This window comes from Amblyomma maculatum, chromosome 7 (genome assembly GCF_055883805.1).
Source record: "Amblyomma maculatum isolate TAMU_Amacu chromosome 7, ASM5588380v1, whole genome shotgun sequence".
Taxonomy (NCBI): domain Eukaryota; kingdom Metazoa; phylum Arthropoda; class Arachnida; order Ixodida; family Ixodidae; genus Amblyomma; species Amblyomma maculatum.
Window position 1 is genome coordinate 88,440,761 of NC_139350.1, and position 18,719 is coordinate 88,459,479.

The window sequence follows — 18,719 nt, forward strand, 5'->3', positions numbered from 1 at the left end:
CCTTCGTTCGTCAACAAGCGTAACGTTTGGCTTCTTCGCACTTGAACATTTTCCGGATAAGTGGTCCAGCATGATCACTGACACTTAGCGGGATGTTGTGTTCAACTTTTTAGTTGAACACAACATCCCGCAGCGATAACGTCACTCGCGATGGCTTGATTGCACAAGCCTGGTTCGATATATCACACCGCGCTTGGGGCGGGCGTAGTCCACTGCCACAAAATCATTGGAAAGCGTGATAGCTAAATGCTGTTTGAAGCGGAAAATGCTAAAAGCCAGTGTCAAGATCGCAGCTGACCGCGTGCTTTCGTGGATTCATACATGCAAAAATAAACGACGCCTGCAAAAAAAAAATAATAATAAAAAGAAACTGCCGCTTCTTAATGTCCGCAGCCGCCATACCTTACGTTACGCCGCGCGTAAAGCACGATAAAAATAAGACTTGCAAAAGAAAAAAAAAAAGAGAGAGAGAGAGAGGATCTGCTGCTTCTTAACATCCGTAGGCGCCATAGCCACGTCAGCCGCCGAGCGCAGAGGGTTCGCCACACACGCTGGAGAAAGCATCCGACGTTCTGTTTGAAAACGAGCTGAGCTGGCTTGGCGCATGCGTAGCGCGTGCTACTGCGCACGCAGGCCGGGAGAGAGGAAGGAGAGAGATAGCTCGGCAAAAGAATGGGCACACCCTTGTGCTTCGCTCTATCGCGTTTTTACTCTCTCGTTCCCACCAGTTCTCTCTGGTTCATTCGCGCACATGGCTTGCAAACGTCACGTGCTGGCGCGTGGAAATGATAACCGCAGATGCGCGTGCCTTTGGGGAATCGGTGCGGCGCTGCCCTAGGCCAGCCGTCGCCGAACAGTCCCCTCTCATTCCTTCCGCGCGTGGCTTGAAAACGTCACGCGGCAAACGACCAAGGGTGATGCGATCGTCTTTGGAAAAGGCATACTTTCCAGTGCGTGGTGTGGAGTTCGATGTATCGAACGACCGGTGAAATTGAGTTCAATATATGATGCGGCTTTCCTATACTTTTACATGGGATTTTCAAGGGGATATTCCGCGAGTTCGATATAACCAAGTTCGATATATACGGGTTCGACTGTACTTCAACCAGTCACATAGGCCGCATGCACCTCCTCCTTTATTCGTCTCTTTGCTAGATGGAAATTGAGTGAAAGAAGGGACGAAAATAATGCGCGGCTCTAAAGTGTGGGCCATAAAATTCCTTGATAGTGCATAATGGTCATTTTCTAGAGTTATAGCGCAGTTAACTCAGTCGATATTATTTATGGGCAGAAGTAAATATGCTGGCGAGACTGTGGGATAACGTCTGCACAAATGACATGAAAACAATACAACTGAGTTAATACGAATACCAATTCAGAACACATCTCTCACTTGACCGTACGGCGTGGTTCACAGTTTTCGTCTTCACTGCAATCCCAGCGATACATTGCAGCACAAGCGGTGGTGTGTGGGCCTTAATGACATCACATCTCGTCCCGCAAAACGGTGCCTGAGTTCGGAAAACAGCGCACAGAACTGAACAAGAGTCGGTGTGCGCAGACAAGGGGATAGAAGATGAGATGAAGGGGCAACTGTTCAGTGCGGTGGCCTCGCCTTCGGCGTTTTGGAAACTTTGGGGGGGCCATGCAAAGCTCGTAGTATTCTGCTTGCAGCTGGCCAATGGTTATAAGAACTCCGCATACACTGTCACAGCTGCATCACGTGTACGCTAGGTGACTATTACCTACACTTGTCATTTTTGTTTTTGTTAAGAAATTTTAATGCTGTATCTCTCTATTGCAGCGAGTAGCGATTGACAAAATACAGTAACCTGACTGATGCCAGCGAAACTTGTCTCAGTGAGTGGTCAACTAGTCGCCAGTGCATTTGGTATTCTCGAGTCGAAAGCAAGAGGCGGTTCTATCACTTGTATTCCCTGCAGAGTTACTTTCCGTAGATAGCTTATACTTAGACTTCAGTATAACATTTGGTTTTATTTTCTCCTACATCTTGGGATCAACGTGGCACTGGACAGTTTTATAAATCTACATGAAACAACCAGCTCTTAGGCCCCTCCTACTAACTAGGATACATGTAGGTTCAGTGTTAGCGCGAATGTTGTGCAAGCTTTAAGGGGGGAGGCGGCTCTTTAGGACGAAAAAATTGCAAAAAAATCGATTTTTCAGAAATAAAATTTTCGAAATCTGCAACTGTTTTTCTACCAGTCTGTGAATTTTCTAACCTCTGGAGTCAATATTTACACTGTAGAACGAGTAGAAAAACATATATCCGCGCTCGCTTTGAGGAAATTTTCGCGCAAGGACAGTTCTTTTTCCGCGGCACGCTATCGTCGTCTACTGAAGCGATCGGCGCCATCTTGGTCTCATTTGAAAGAGCTGCTTTTCGTCTTCAATTTCGCGCCATTGCTGTTCTTTTGCGCGTATTGGATGAGGGAGAAAATGCCGGCAAAGACCAGCCGAAACACGCGACGCTATTCGCTAGGCAGTGCACGTGACTGAAGCCCGCTATCTTATTGGTTGACGCGCCCCGCATCGTCTGCTGGGAGCGTCAGCGATGCACAAGCGGTAGCCATCTTGCCAAAGTGCGTTTGTCGGAGTGGAGCGCCCTGCAACGATGTCGACGCCGGCGCCGAAGTTCCGTGTTTCTCACAAGTACGGGAAGAAGCGAAAAAATCGCTGATTAGCAACATGAAGAGAGCCGTGGACACTCCGAGAGCTGTGGAAACCTCGACCTCCCTGGATATGCCTCCGCCAGCGGATCGGGAATCGCCGACCCGGATAGGCCTAACGGCGGCGCTGACTGCGGAAACCTCTTCGGACAGCGGTCGCGTTCGTCGCGATACTCCGATGCTAGAAACTTGTGACATAAAAGAAAGGGACAGGAAAGCCCAAGAGAAGATTCAACAGATGGCAGCGGCTGCAGCAACGGAGCGCAAGACTGAGATCATCGACAGAATTGACGCCACGATCGCCCCTCTTAGCGACACAACCTTCACGGTTGTAATCTTGAAGTTAGTGAACGAAATGCTGGTGTCTGTGAAGTGCAAAGTGTGCGACGGCGACGTAAACATCGACAAATCCGAAAAGGAATACGGCCTTGCCGCCAAACTGAATCTGGTGTGCACGAACTGTGGAAACATTTCATCGCGATGGAGCTCGCCGCGCGTGAAGACCGACCAGACAGTGAGTCCGTTCGTGGTGAACATTCTCGCCGCGCGTGCGATGCAGTCGACCGGAAATCACCGTGCGGCGCTGAATGATATATTTTCGACAATGAATATATCGCACCGCGGTCTGCACACAAGAACTTGGCAAAAGTATGTCAAGACGAAGTTGATGCCAGCAGTGGACCGCGCAGCCCATAAGTTGACTTCCGACTGTGCGCGAGCAGTTCAGGAAGTTTACGCGGAGCTAAATATTGGGCATCCACGCAACATCACGGTCTCATTCGACGGTTCCTGGATGACACGTGGACACTCCTCGCACGTTGGTATCGAAACTGTCATTGAACTGTTCACGGGACTTGTTCTCGACTTCGTTGTGCTGAGCAACTTTTGCGCCGCGTGTGAACGGGGCCCGAAAGAAGATGACCCCATATACCCAGCCTGGAAGCAGAGCCATATCTGCCAAAAAAATACGAGCAAAAAGGCTGGTGAAATGGAGGTTGAGGCTGCCCTGATCCTATTCCAGCGGTCACTACAGCAGCATAACCTCCGTTATACCACAATGCTCTCGGACGGGGACAGCCGCACGTTCCCTGCTTTGAAAGAAGCGGAAGTGTACTGTTACATTGAAATTCAGAAAGAAGATTGCGTAAATCACGTGCAAAAACGCATCGGCACTGCGCTGCGCAATCTGGTCACCAAGCAGAAGGGCCCTGCTGGAGAATCATTTGGTGGAAGAGGCAAACTCACCCAAGATTTGATCACCAGAATGAGCTCCAATTATTCATGGGCGCTCAAATCACACATAGGTGATGTGGAGGCCACTCACAAAGCTGTGATGGCCACCTACCATCATGTGACATCGAACGACTCTACTTACAACCACAGCCTATGTCCAACAGACCCTGATTCTTGGTGCCGGCAAAATGCGGCAGAGGCTAGAGGCGAAGCTATGCCACATCACCGATACAATCTGCCATCCTATGTCTGCAGTGCCTTACTGCCTATATACGAAAGGCTTTTAGACAGGAGGCTGCTGGAACGCTGCCAACGAGGCAAGACTCAAAACAACAATGAGAGTTTGCATGCAATGATATGGGCACTTGCCCGAAAGGAACGGCATGCTTCTCTCTTCACCGTTCAGGCTGCTGTGGCTGAAGCTGTAATGAAATTCAATGCCGGTAGTGAAAGGACTGCTGCTCGTATACTGCAAGAGCTCAGCCTAAGGCCTAGCCCCCAGACAAGCAAGCGGATGCACGAGAAAGATGATCAACGGAAAACTGCATCTATACAGAAGCGCAAGTCGGCGGAAACTCTGCAGCGCACACTGAGAAAGCGCCATTTCAATGACTGCAGTCAGACTGACTATATCCCAGGGGGGTATTAAGCACCCGGCAATACCGATATGTGAATAAATTTGATGCATTTTTCCATAAACAGCACTTTCTTTGTTTTTGTTGTTTTTCTCAAAATGAAAATTTTGGACACTCAGCAGATCCCAAACTAGCATATCTCGACATCTATAGCAGATAGAACCATAATTCTTTTTTCAGCACATAGCTAGTTGTGTGGGCTATGCAATGTTGGAAGCATCATTTTTAATTATGTTTCAGAATTTTTTTTAAATGCTCTAGTTCTTGATTGCATGTTAGGCAAGATTTGTACCTTGAGTTTCAGTGTCTTTTAAAATCACTTATAATGACAAAAGGAAAAAACTGTTTCCAACATTGCATCCCTCTTTCTTTCTAGAATCTAACCATGTGCCATTTGTAACTCTTTATAAGGTCCTTTTTCCCCCATTGTTCGTGGTAATTATAAGGAGCTAATTAAGTGTATCCTGAGAACTAGTTAACATATCTTAAAAGCAATCACATTTTTGAAACCGGCACGATAAACTAGTAAAGGGTGTGCATTTTAATTGTTTGGTGCAGAAACAAAAAAAAATTTCTCTAAGAGTAGCCTCCCCCCTTAACGCGCTTACAGGGCAGCCATTATTTTCCCATTTCGTCAGCTGTGTATATTTGCGTACAGTGACAGCCAAAGCTAGGGATGCCCAACGGAAATGTATGCAGTCTCGTGGCTGGCAGTCCCTAGCCGCCATCAGCACCCTTGTAGGAGCTGCCAAACGAGGGCCAGAGAGTGAACGTGGCGCCTCTCTGTGCAGCTTACGGCTGACTGCATCCAGATCCGGTGCAACTCGCACGGGTTCCCTAATGGCAGAGCCGTCGTGACCTTCCCAAGCCGTGCGGAGGCCGAGCGAGCCATCCACCAGGAGAAGAACCTCCACTACATCGGCAGCCACTACATCGAGCTGTCCATGGCATATTGACCGGTGCGAACCTAGAGGTGGCGGCGCCCAGGAATGCTCTCGGGTCCAACGACTCGCCTCATGCGCTGAACTGCCACGTTGTCTCTCAGCGCAATAGTCCTTTGTCCCGGTTTGACTTGTGGGCACTACTCGCTACAACGGTGGCGGGTGGCCCGAGCCCCTTCAGATGCGGTCAAAGCCTGTGTGACCCTCCTTCTCATTGTAAAAATTTTTGTTGAAAAATACAGAAATTTTCTAGCAGCTGTCCTGCCAAAAAATTTCTGTTCTATATTTTCTGTTTAATATTTTCTGTGATTCACACATTTATGGTGAAGCTGATAGGCTTGGGTTTTCTTTTTTTTTTTTTCCTTGGACAATATCAGGCTGAAACAATAGCTTACGAAAGGCTATGTGTTATGACTAAAAATTGCATATACATGTATCACTTGTTTTTGATTTGTTCCTTACTGTTTGCATGCATCTATGCTCCTCTGCTTGGACCCAAGGGTCTGTAGTATGTAACAAATAAATAACTCCTCCGAAGAAGGGCTCAAAGGGCTCGGACTTTAAACTAGCAAATCTGGCAGTGAATAGCCAGTGGCAGCTTTACCTCTTGGCAGGGCTTGCTTCCTCTACGCTTGACCCACCGGCACGCTTGACCCACCTATCCATGAGTGTCTCCTTGCGCTCCTGCCTGTCAGGTTGCACAAGTAGAAGCAAAACATCAGCCAGACATCAGCCAAACAGGGGCCCTTGCACTTCATTTATGGCCGCATGTACAACAGCAATCAATGGAATCAATGCAACTATGAACTTGCAACTATGGGTCTGCAACTAGGGACCTGCAACTATGGACCTAACGGCATATGTTCACAAACATAATGGGCACTTGTGGACATCAATGGTATCAGTGCCATTGACTGCTATGTTTTGCTTACGCTATCCCAACACATTTACAGGTTTCTTGTACATGCCCTGTAAAATATAGCAAGGAATAGTAAGCTAGAAAAATTTGCATCCTTGCTAAATACATGGGATGTTATGGTGTCCTTTAGATGAACAGAAAAATGAGGCAGATATGCGCGAACAACTACTTCTTCATAAAAAGTACAAACAAGTGTGCAGAAGCAGAACATAAAAGCAGGCATCTGACAACAGAGGCACCATATCTTAATATTTCTTCAATCTTAATACTGTCATTGCTTCTAGCAACAACACTGTTTAACTAGAGCCATTCTCAGAAAATCTACATTTTTCAACGGTCATCCACATCACTCAGTAGATAACTATGTGCCAGCAGCAAATTTATGCAGAGATGCACAACACAAGCAGCACCGTGCAGAAAACCACTTGGAAGGGCAAGCAGGCCAACAATAGAAATATAATGCATATAGTAAACAAACGTGTATAATACGAGGTTTTGTTCCCCGATTTTATCATTTCCGGACCGTATTATAGGCAGACCCGAACATTTTTCAGCCTAAATTCCCAGTTCCGGTCTCGTTACTATTCATTGCTATCAGCATCAGGCTTCCAGGGAGAGCAGGCGCCATCTAGCACTGGCATTGGTTGACTGTTTAAATTTTGGTTTCCCCAAGCTGACCCCTACTCCCAAACAACCACAGGAACCACAACATGATCACGGTGCTTGCGATACACATTGCCACGCCCTACAGTCGAATTGCAGACGCTTGGCTAGCATTCCCAGGGTCATGCTTTATAGAAATGCCGAAGGAATGCGTTTTGAGGTACCAAAGAAGAGCTACGGAATGACGTCTATACTAAGGGACTCTCGAGAGACAGTACAGCAGACAACAATTGTAAAAACACCAAACCCAAAACACTGCTGATACGCACACGCCACGCGCTTGTGCACGGTGCTAGATGGGAACAGGTGCGAGCATGGCGCAGGTTAACTGACAGCTTGTGTGCTGCCGTACTGCATTCGAGCTGGAAGAAACCAATTTATGACAACTGGAGGGGCATGTGGCTTTCGCGATTTGCCGGGGCCAATGAAAGCTGCTTTCCTCCTTACACAGCATAAAATTCTCTGGTGTCAAAGCGAACAGGGAACCGAACCAGCACCAGCACATGAAAGTCCATGGTGCTATTCGCGATGCCTGATGTTGGGTGTCATTAGATGCAAAAGTGCGAAGAGCGTACGCCTCGTGGAGTAAATGCAAAAAGTAGTACAAGTAAATACTTTTGTTGATCTTTCTTCACTCGCATTATACGCAGATAAGAACGTTTTTAGAACTTTTTCTACCGTGAAATTACACCTCGTATTATATGTGGGGCTACTGTACATGCATATTTAGGGAAATTAAGCCATTTATGACAGTCTGCAAAGTCCAGTAGAGTATCACCACACGTTGGTTTATTGCTAATTAGCACTATTAGCAGTGGTTTTTGCAACCACAACCATGATGCAGTCAGAACACGAGGATGGCATGCCCAATACATTCTTGTTTGCACAGTAGAATCCCAATATCAAAAATAAACTGGCATATACAGTAATATCTTTGATCTGATTCCTGGTTGATATAAATTTCGGAATGACACCAAATTCGCGAAATCCCCTGGTCAGTATGCATTGTGTACAATGTGAAAAATTTCGGATGTTCCGAACACTCTCCCACACCACTACGGATGATACAAATGTGAGAACTCATTGACTCTGCGATCATCAGCCACGCTGTATGTATGCATCATGAGCAGTTTGCAGCGACACGTGGGGCGCACGTCACGAAAGTCACGATTGTCTGTCGGGGTCATGCTGTGAAAAGTTTTCAGTGACACATGGCCCACAAACCGCAGATGTCACAACCGTAGCAGCTGACGGTGAGGTATGAAGAGGGCGAGCACAGACCGCATATCACTGGCTTCACAATCGATCCTCAAGCAGTTTGCACTGCCGCATGGGCCACATGTCACTATCTCCTGTTGTATAGACCAACACCGACCTGTGATGTAAGCATGATGCGGTGGTGCTATCGCCAGGCTGGGCCGACTGGGAGTGAAAAGCAGTGTTAGGGCCCATAGAAATACATGGAACCGAAAGATTTCAAAGCAGTTTTCTCATTTTGCAGGGCACATATGATGTCATTTAGCACAGAGCAACCACGAACATCCTAGAACAGATCGTGAAAGTATGAAATCTAATTACCGAGGCGAAGTATCTTTAAAACACCGCGAAACGTATGGGGATGCGAGGTGAGAGGGCGACCCATAGAAATACATGTAAACACAACAATTAGCGCAACATTCTGCTCGGTTCAGCAGCGTTGAACCCTTCTCATTTTTTGGTGAACGTCTTTTATGACGCCACGACGTCATGTTGCATGACACACTACATTCTCTTGCAAGTAATGCAAGTCTGACGACTTGCGGGACCATTCACAGCACGATAAATTGACTGCGCACAGTTGCAGACGACCATGCACCACCGGCGCTGTCGCCAGCAGACGCTCCGGAGCTGCAGGCGGCTGCAGTGGGTATCGCCAGCTGCGCTGTTGTCTGCTGCAATGCGCGAATCTCATTCAGTCCATATTGTCGTATGGCGTTTTACAACTGCTTTTTAAATGTAATTCTGTCTAGGACATATCGCTGGAGCAACAGTATTATCAAGCTTATTTACCCTATGCGGCAGCATATCAGACTAAACAAAACTGCGAGATTCGCTACACCCAGTTTGCCTTTTGGCGGTGTCGGGATTCATAACACAGGTTATTCGGGGAGTTTTAAAAGCAGACTGCCTCTATAATGACGCACCATACTTTATCACGCACTTCTTCAAAGCGCTAGTCAACGTTTAATGACCGGCCACCACTTCTGATGCTCTGCGAAATGAGGAAAATGTTCCGGTAAGTTGTGTTTACAAGTATTTCTACGGGTCACCCTCCCAACTCGCACCCCACATGCTTCACAGTATTTTAAAAATACTTCGCCTTGGCAATGAGATTTCATATTTTGACTATCTGTTCAAGGATGTTCATAGTTGCTTTGTACCGAATAACGGCATCCCAGGTGCCCCGTGAAATGAGAAAACTGCCTTGGAATAATTCGGTTCCATGTATTCCTATGGACGCTAACCCTATTTTTCACCCCCAGTCAGCTGCGGCGCTGCGAGCACCCCCTTTGTTTGTAAACACGGTGTTGGTCTACATGCGCTGCGAGAAGTACGCGGAGGCAGGCGGGTGGGCTGCACATCGCCAGCATTGCGACAGTTTTCTATACCGCGAGATGTCTGCACAGCATGGCTGTGAGTACACGTCTGTGGCACCAATCAAGATGGGATCTCCAAGAAAACCTTTAAGAGTGTTGCTGCTTTTCAACCCCACAGAGCCTGCTAACTGATCACAATCAAAAATAATGCAGGAAAGAGACAGCCCTTGTCTAAAGTACTCTGTTACATCCAAGGGAAGTAAATGGGCTCAAAGGAGTCAAGTAAAAAGAAGAGCAGAAGGACTTTTACATACTTCTCAGCAACTGGAACCACACACTCCCTGCCTCTGTTGGAGACCTTTCCAACTATGCTTGACACTGCATGCCAGTTCAACATTGAGGGGAAGTTGTCCAAGCTGGTGGAAATTGCCTGTATAAACGAGGAAAATAAAGTATTAGTGCATTAAACGTAATGTGTAGCTTCCAATATGCTGCTACTGAGTGACTAGTGAGAAAATATACAACGTAGACCTCTTATAGCATAAGTCACAGAGGCCAAGAAAATCCACAATATCACTAGGACATTCTTTTTAGAGTTCAAAATAAACCTGCCGCATAAGTGGTAAGACTTTACATTGAGTTCTACGGGAGGCAGACAGGTGGCCAGCAAAAAAACATGTTATAACTGGTCCTTCATAATAAATTGGTGGTCTACTCTGTATATCCTTTTTATTTAAAATACTGTGGGCTTTTCACCCTTGCCCGAGCCAGACAGCCAGCACTGAGGAAGTGCAATAGAGAGATAAAACCACTACACAACTTTTAAATGAAGAACCCTATCGTGCTAGTATATTACAACCTCAGTGTGACAAACACTATTGATATTGATTAGTAAAGTTGCCTGGCCAGAGTACATTGTGCACAGAATTTCGAATGCTGAAACACCTCTACAGCACCACTATGGATACTAACACAAATGCACAAGCCACAACCACACCCCTGAGCACCAAGCGCTGCCTGTACTTTGCTGGTACCAGGTCGCCAGTATGCACCGCTGAGTGGTGAGCTGTGGCCTTGCAGCCATAAATGAATCCTGTCAGCCATTAACAGATCTGAGTGAATGCATTTCTGATGCTTCTGCACATTAATTTTTCAGTTTTTTTTTGCAATTCCATGAGATGCACATCAATGTTCTACTTTGTCCCGTCACAGCAGGGCAAACTGGGCAGTGCTAAAGCAAACACTATTACAGTAGAACCCCTTTGTAGTAAAGTCACTGGGACGGGCAAAAATCTTTACTATATCAGGGTCTTTACTACATCAGTTGTTGATGATGACGCGGCCCTGAAGATGCAGTCTGTTAATTAAATAGCTACTTACTGAGTACATTTTGTTGCTTGACAAAAAAATCTAATATACCTACCACCTCTCTTATCGTCTTTTCGTGCCATTTTATCAGTTATAAAATTTTTTGTTTACATCTTGTGGAAGTACCTCTTAGCATGACAGCAACATGGCTACGAATACAACTCAGTTTGATTTCATGTAAAAACCAGCCTTTCATGAACACTGCGTCGTCTTCGCTGTTTGTCTTAAAAGGCAATAAATAAGAAATGTGTGCGGCAGTACAGCGCTGTAAAACCACACGCACTTCCTTTCCCTATTTCGCGCTGCACTTTCACTCTACTTTCTGAATGGACCGCACCGCCTGTTTATAGATAGCTTTACATTTTTTTCCCGTGCGCTGCATGCTTTCCCCCATGGCTCTAAGGCTTACGTAAAATTGGCTTCTCCCGAGTGTTGCTAAGCCTGATGGTAAAACCATTTAAAAGAACACTCGGAGTTCTTTTTTTTTCCCCCGTAACCAGACACATTTTACTATAACTGATTTTTACCAAAAATGTCTTTACTATAAAGGGGGGAAAGTGTAGTCTTCTATGGAAGATGAACTGGGACTTCAGTTTCACTTTACTATATATAAACTTTTACTATATCAGAGTTTACTATAGCGGGATTCTACTTATAGACATTTACACAGAGAGCAATAAAATTGCTAAAAAAATATTCCTGCAAAAATGAGGGTGATCCCCTTGTAAGGGCACATTCTCCCAACTTCAAAGCATTTAGTCAAACAACAATTGCTCATAACGAATATTATTCTAGGTTACCACTATTATAAATCTGCACTCTTTCCAGATGGTGAGGCCACTAGTATTAGCATGACTGGTAATAGAAAGGGCTTCACAGTGATAACAACATGCTCGGTGGTCAGATCACTTGCAACGAAGAGGCATTTAGGAATGATCAGAGAAACATTAAAAATAATAGATAGATAATATACAGTGAAAGCTCGTTAATTCGAACCTCGGTAATTCGAATTTTCGGATAATTCGAACTACACTACTTGGTCCGGCCAAGCTCCATAGAGATCTGTGTATAAAAAAGCCCGTTAATTCGAACGCGGGTCGGTTCCGCTACGGATAATTCGAACTACGCGCCGCCGCGTCTGGGCGGCTTGGCGCACATCACGCGGAAAAAAAAAAAAAAAAAGGGGGGGGGGGGGGGGGGTAAAGAAACACCTCCGTGATCCGCAGGCATAATTAGAGGCTGCGCACGTCCAAAACGGGGACAGAATAAGGAACCAAGTAAAACCATGGAAGAGTGGGTAAAACTTAAATGGCGCCATGACCGGCGTGGCGGCCGGCGGCGTTGAAGGGAGGGGACGCGGCCGCGGCAAGGTCAGTGCATGGCCGCGCGGCGGCAGCTGCCTGCTCTCGCTTCTGCGCAACCTCCGTAGCTCGCAACTAAATACTCGTTATTTCCAACCCTGTTAAATAGGGATAAGTACTGTCGGCGCGGTCCCAGCCAATGCCCATAAAAGGCTATGATCTCGGACGGGCACTATGGGTTAAACTTTTTTTTTTTTTTTTTTTGCGATAGCCATCCATCCTTCCACCCATCAGTCGTCAACGGAAGCACGCGAGTCAGCCGCGATCATGACGCCAGCTTTTAGCACCGTTCGCTCCGATGATTAGAGTGGCAGTAGACGGGGCGCCCGCCCAAGTCGCTCATAGCATGATAAAGCGAACGTGCTGAAAAGGAGGCTTGCACAACCGGATAAGCGCTAGCACTTTGCCAAGTTCGTTTCCCTCCCTGCAGGAGCTAAAGTCAAAAGATAAACACGCCGTTATCGCCGCGCAGCATCTTGGCGCACTGCCATGAAATGCGTTGTGGACCGTGAAGGCGCGAAACAGAGGGACGCGCTAACGACTGGCGCCTTTATTATTATTTTTTTTTCTTTCAGATTCGTAGGCACAAATCGGGGCTGGGTGGGTTCATTATGCGAGCGAGTTCGTTACGCGACTAAATACGGTACATTTACCGTGGTACAGACGGTTTTGGCCAGTTTTTTCGAGGCCATTCGATAATTCGAACATCGGATAATTCGAACATTTTTCCCGGTCCCGTGAAGTTCGAATTAACGAGCTTTTACTACCAGGTCCACCCAGTCTGGCAAAGGCATGTTGCCCAGAAGAGAAAGGTGCCCTCTTAGGAAGGGTGTCATAAACATGCAAATCTGACAAGATAGTATGCTGCCACCACCTGCAGATAATGTTGCAACCAAAGCTCATGTGAATAGCGACAATTAAAATGATTTTGCAGTCCTTCATTACCTCTCATTTGCTGAGGTTCACCAGTACTACACGTCACAAATGCAATGCGATGGCATCCTTGTTTATAAGGCAGGTTGTAATTGAGGAAGGAAGTCTGGAAAATCCCTTGCGATGTTCCTTTGAGCAGAAAATAACCGGCAGGATTACAAGAGAGTAGTGCATTTGTCTAGCGCAGCTTCTTGTTCCACTGATATTTCTCTTTAGCATCCTTTCAAGATGACTGTTTAGTTTGGTTTATACGGTTGAACTATGCAGGCCACTGTAGTGGAGAGCTCTAGAGATACCGACTGCCTCGGGTTCCCTCATGTGTGTCAAGACTGCACAGCACATGGGCACCCAGCGTCTCATTTCATTGAAACTCAGCTGCTACATCTGGAATCAAACCCACATCCTCGAATTTAGTACTCGAACACTAACCACTGAGCCAGCAAGGCAGGATGATGAGCACCCCGCCGCAGTGGTGCAGTGGTTAAGGTGCGCGACTTCTGTGCCCAAGGATGCAGGATCAAATCCTGGCCGCGGCTACTACTTTTCGATGGAGGCTAAAAGCAAGGCGCCGGTGTGCTGTGCTATGTTAGTGTACGCTTTACCCTAGGTGGTTGAAATTTCTGCAGCCCTCCACTACGGCGGCCCTGAAAGCCTGAGTTGCTTTGGGATGTTAAACCACCGAAACCAAGCAATTTAACAGCAATTTCACTTGTGCATATTGTGGCCAACATGAAGTCATGTAGTGCGGCAAAGGAAATTTAGACAATTACCGCATTTGTTCGATTCTAGGCCAATAGTTTTTCAAAAAAAAAAGAAGAACGAGACATAAAACTCTTGGGCCGCGCTTAGATTCGAGGATTTTGTCTCGGGGTCTCACAATCATAAAGTAGGAAAAACAAAGTAGCACACACAGGTGGCACCCCCACAGAGTGCCAACAAAAGACAAGCTGCAGCCAACGCCGGCCAAAGCAAACGCGAGGCACTGGCTGCCATTTTGGCCTTGTCTTCTCGTGTGCTCGTGTGGTACCCTGAGTTATAGTGCTCTAGAATATTGGTCAGTGTGACGACCGGCGCCGGAGAGCGGGCTGCTTTTGCGATGACAGCCACCGACCTCCGTGAGAGGGCGCGACGTGCAACAGGGGTGACAGGTTCGCCGCTCGGCGCGTAGCGGCTGCAGAGATAGCAGAGATACAGAGGAGCGGCATAGTTTTCTTTGCAGTTATTTTCATGCGCTACGCAATTGGTGCAATATTTAACAAAGAGGCTACTTATTTCAGGTGGTTAAACTGATCCCTGCAATTCCTTTACGTCTCTCTGGAGACGCCGCGCATGCTTAGGTATTCCTTGGGACAGCGCGCAATATTTGAATCGCTATTTGAAACTCTTTCAACGTTTCTTTTTCCTGCGGACAGCCAGAAATCGTCCAGACGAGAGATTTGTACATTGTTTTCAATAAAGCGTGGTGTTTTGTATTCATTCTTTCTGTAACGGAATAAAGGCTGCTGCCAAGGAGCACTATAGTAACACGCGGAGAAAAAATTAGTTGTGGCTCAGCTTTGGTTAACCCTAGTTGAATTGCGAAAGCAACGGCGAAAGTTTCTTTTGCCTGCTATATTATTCCCCTATGTGCCCCCGTGTAGTATGGGTAACGAGAATACAAACGGTTCTGGCAGGCTGATTCCGATATCACCCTCCCGTATGAAAGGAGAGATCAGAGTTGGCAGCTCCTGCTCGTGGCATAGGGGTAACGTGAATTCAAACTTCAGGAGAGACCACGGACACGGCACACAACGATGAGTGGTTAGACCTGGCGTACTATTGCTTTCGCAATAAAACAGTATACATGTGAATCAAAGCTTGTGCTTTGCGAGGGCTCTTTACAAACATCTTATTTTTTATGAGCCTTACTTAGAAACCCCTGCTTGTATTTTGCAGCTTACGCTTATCAAGACATATGACGTTTATCTCAAATCGCAAGTAACCTGTACTATATCTCCTTAATCGGCCTACTAAAGCGCTAGTTACCGACAAAACAAAACAAAAAAAATGAATGTATACACAACTCAAGGATTCTTTGTTAGTGATTAACAAATACATATATTGCGGACATTTGTTTACGTGCTGTACAATATAGGACAATGCTTCAGATAAAATATTAAAAATTAAACCAGTCACTCGATGGGCACTTCAGTGCGGATGCTTTACTAGCATGAAATAGTTGTGCAGAGCAAACAAAAAAAAAAAAAGTTGCAGTTCTTGGCACGCAATGAGAGAAAATAGAAAAATGCAAAAAAGATGACGAGCACCTAATACGTAAGCAATCAATACAATGCCGAGCTCAAATATGGACGCTAATGCGCGTTTATTCTTAGAGTGTGCGGTACGAAATATGACTAATCGACTACATATACTTGCCAACTACTGCTTAAGAACTATAATCGTGCTACTTGCCGACTACTCTTTACAGAACTAATCAGGCTATAATTTTTTCTCCAAAAAGGCTATAACAAGGTTGGTATTGAACGTGAAATACTTCCGAGAAAATTTATATATTTTTCCATTTGGGAACTCTTGTCTCAGTTTGTTTACTTTGCAAAGAGCGAAGCCGCAAAAGCACATGAAATTTCATTACTTCAAGTGTGAGCACTCCGGTGTTTCAAGAAGCTAAAATTTTGGAACCTCCAAATTTTACTGGAAGCTTGCAAAATCTGAAGTGCAAAGGCATCCAGAAGGAACACTCGAGCCAAATTGTAGGGTAATTTGTGACCTAGTTTCGAGCCTATGGCATACTTTTTGCTTGTGGTGAGAAACTGAGTGCCAGCCTCACAACCTCTCTTTCGCAGCTAAGCTGCATATCCTGCCTTGTAGTAAACTAAACATTTTGATGTTATAATGAGAATCTAGCGGAAGTGAATTAGGCGCATACTACATATAGCCTCTCCGTTTTCTATCCTTCAGTCATTCTTTTTTTTCAAGGCTATTCCTCCTTTTTTTGCACGTGCACTGAAACAGGACTACAGTGATTTTCTGGGGGCAATAATGGCTTTTATATTACCGGTTGCTTGAGCATGCAGAATAAAAACTTCCTAGAATGAAAACATTCTTTGGAACAATTAGGTTATTGTCAAACTAAAACACACTGAAATTAAATTATTGTCTTGAGTAGGCGCGCATCTCTAAGTATTTAAAGCTGCCCGTTACAAAAAATTGTAGCTTGTACAAAGAAAAAAAAAAACGGGCTTGTTCTTAGATTAGTGTACAGTTTTACAAAGTTGTTGACTCCTAAATTTCGACACATATCTATACGCATTCAATTGCACGCACGCGAGTAGCCTGTTCTTTTTTTTTTATTTCTTCTCATATATCTCAATTTTTATTCGTTTTTAGCTACCCACTTTCTTCGCCGCCGTTTGTTTTCCATGCCGCACGAAAATTTCAACCCTTTGTTCACCTATCGCGATCACTCTGTTCATGGCGCCACATGGCTCCCATCCACCCCTTTCTCCCTCCCTACGAGACAAGTCTTTTTTTTTTTTACTGTGAAACCTTTACCTCCTACTTCCATTTTTCCTAACCTAATTTTTTCTGTTATTCAGCAGCCGGTTTACTTGTTTCTCATGCCCTTACGATCTCTATACCTCCAGCGGGGTAGTTCACATTCGATGATTACTGAATGCAGACTTTTCTTCTGGCTTCAGATGACGCAGTGTAGTCGGCATGGTTTGCGTGTGAAACAACGAAATATACAATTTTGAACTGCTTTGATAATGGGGTTACTGATGACCAGTTTTAGACAGTGCTGAAACATACTATGTGTTGCACGTTTGACTTCTTCATACATCCTGTCTCCACACTACCCTCTTTTCAAACGGAGAAATAGGTGCTTTATTAATGCTAAAGCAAGCTGTACAGTGAGTAAAGCATGCTATGAGAGTCTGGATTCGTACGCCCATCTCCAAGCTGTTTTCTTCGAAGCCCAAATCCTGTGATGTTGCTTCCCGATGTGTTGACGACGGCCGAAATGGAAAATGAATCAGATGATTCCCAACAGTACTGAGCCCCGTTAACCGGTATATTTGTCGAGACGACGCGCAAGCAAACAAGAATGTACAGAGCGTGCGGTATCTGCCTGCCATACGGCGCACATACGCGGGCGCCAGGACGGCTGACACACCAGTTGCTGGTGGCGCCCTCTGCGCTCCGGTGCCTCCGTCATCGCAAAAGCGGCCCCCCGCTCCCATGCATTTCACGGCACGGTGGACACACTGCCCAATCTTCTAGAGCATTATACCTGAGTGCGTTCCAAGAGTTTTTAAACATGCGGTTTTTTCACAGACACCATTGCACCAAGCAGGCGGTGTCACTATAGAGTCGCCTTCAAGCGAAAAGTTATGCTCGCTGCAGAAAAATAGTCAAATCTTCAAGCCGGGCGGGACTTGACATCGGCATGGATGAAAAGAATGTTCGCCGTTGGAGGAAGCAGCGCGATGAAATTTTTGCTTGCGCTGCAACGAGAAAAATTTTCACTGGACCAAATAAAGGCCACCATCCTGAAAAAAAGTCAGCACTGGCCGAGTTCATCAAGTTGCAGAGAGCAGTGGCACTTCCAGTGACCATGGAAGTGCTACAAGCCAAAGCAAGAGAGTTGGCAAGAAGAGTGTGCGGCATTCCACGGGACCAGCTCAAAGCCAACTGGGGCTGATAGCAAAAGTTCATGAAGCGCATTGGCTTCAACCTCCGACATCACACGTCTATATGTCAAAAGCTGTCAGGCGACTTTAAAAAGAAACTGATTTCATTTCAGTGATTCATTATAAAGAAGAGGTTGGAGAACAGCTACGCCCTAGGGCAACGGTGGATGGCCACAAGCTGCCCGCCTATGTAATTTTCAAACGAAAGATGCTTCCAGCTCGCGAAGTGTTTCCTAGGAATGTGATCATCTGCGCTAATGAAAAAGGATAGACGACGAGCAAAATGGTTGAGGAGTGGATAAAAATAGTTTGGGAGCGGCATGCAGGGGGCCTCTTGGCAAAGCATTCACTCCTCGTCCTGCATTCGTACCGTGGCCACTTAACTGGCGTAAAAGCTGCGCTTGCCAAAGCTGGTACTGATGTCACTATCATACCTGGCGGCATGAGAGGCCAGTTACAGCCTCTAGATGTATGCCTTAATAAACCTTTCAAAGATCGGCTGCACAAATACTACGTGGACTGGCTTGGTGACAAGCTCGAGCTTACACCAACAGGTCGTGTAAAGCGCGCATCACTGGGAGTCGTGGCCAGTAGGATTTCTGCAGCCTGGGAAGATATCCTGGAGAGCCTGATTGTGCGCGCATACCGCAAGTGCTGCATTTCCAATGTACTTGATAGCACCGAAGACTACGAGGAGCCCAGCGACAAG

The 18,719-nt window shown here is 46.0% G+C and overlaps 1 protein-coding gene across 1 annotated transcript in view; it reads right to left on the minus strand.

Moving 5' to 3' along the window:
• LOC146183908 (abasic site processing protein HMCES-like) overlaps window positions 1-18,719 on the minus strand; it is an 87,992-nt gene that overhangs the window by 15,250 nt on the left and 54,023 nt on the right. The window contains exons 7-8 of the mRNA XM_084609227.1: window positions 9,972-10,087; window positions 6,104-6,187 (exon numbers count right to left, since the gene is read on the minus strand). Of these exons, the coding sequence (XP_084465353.1) occupies window positions 6,104-6,187; window positions 9,972-10,087 (200 nt within the window). The remainder of the gene's footprint in view (window positions 1-6,103; window positions 6,188-9,971; window positions 10,088-18,719) is intronic.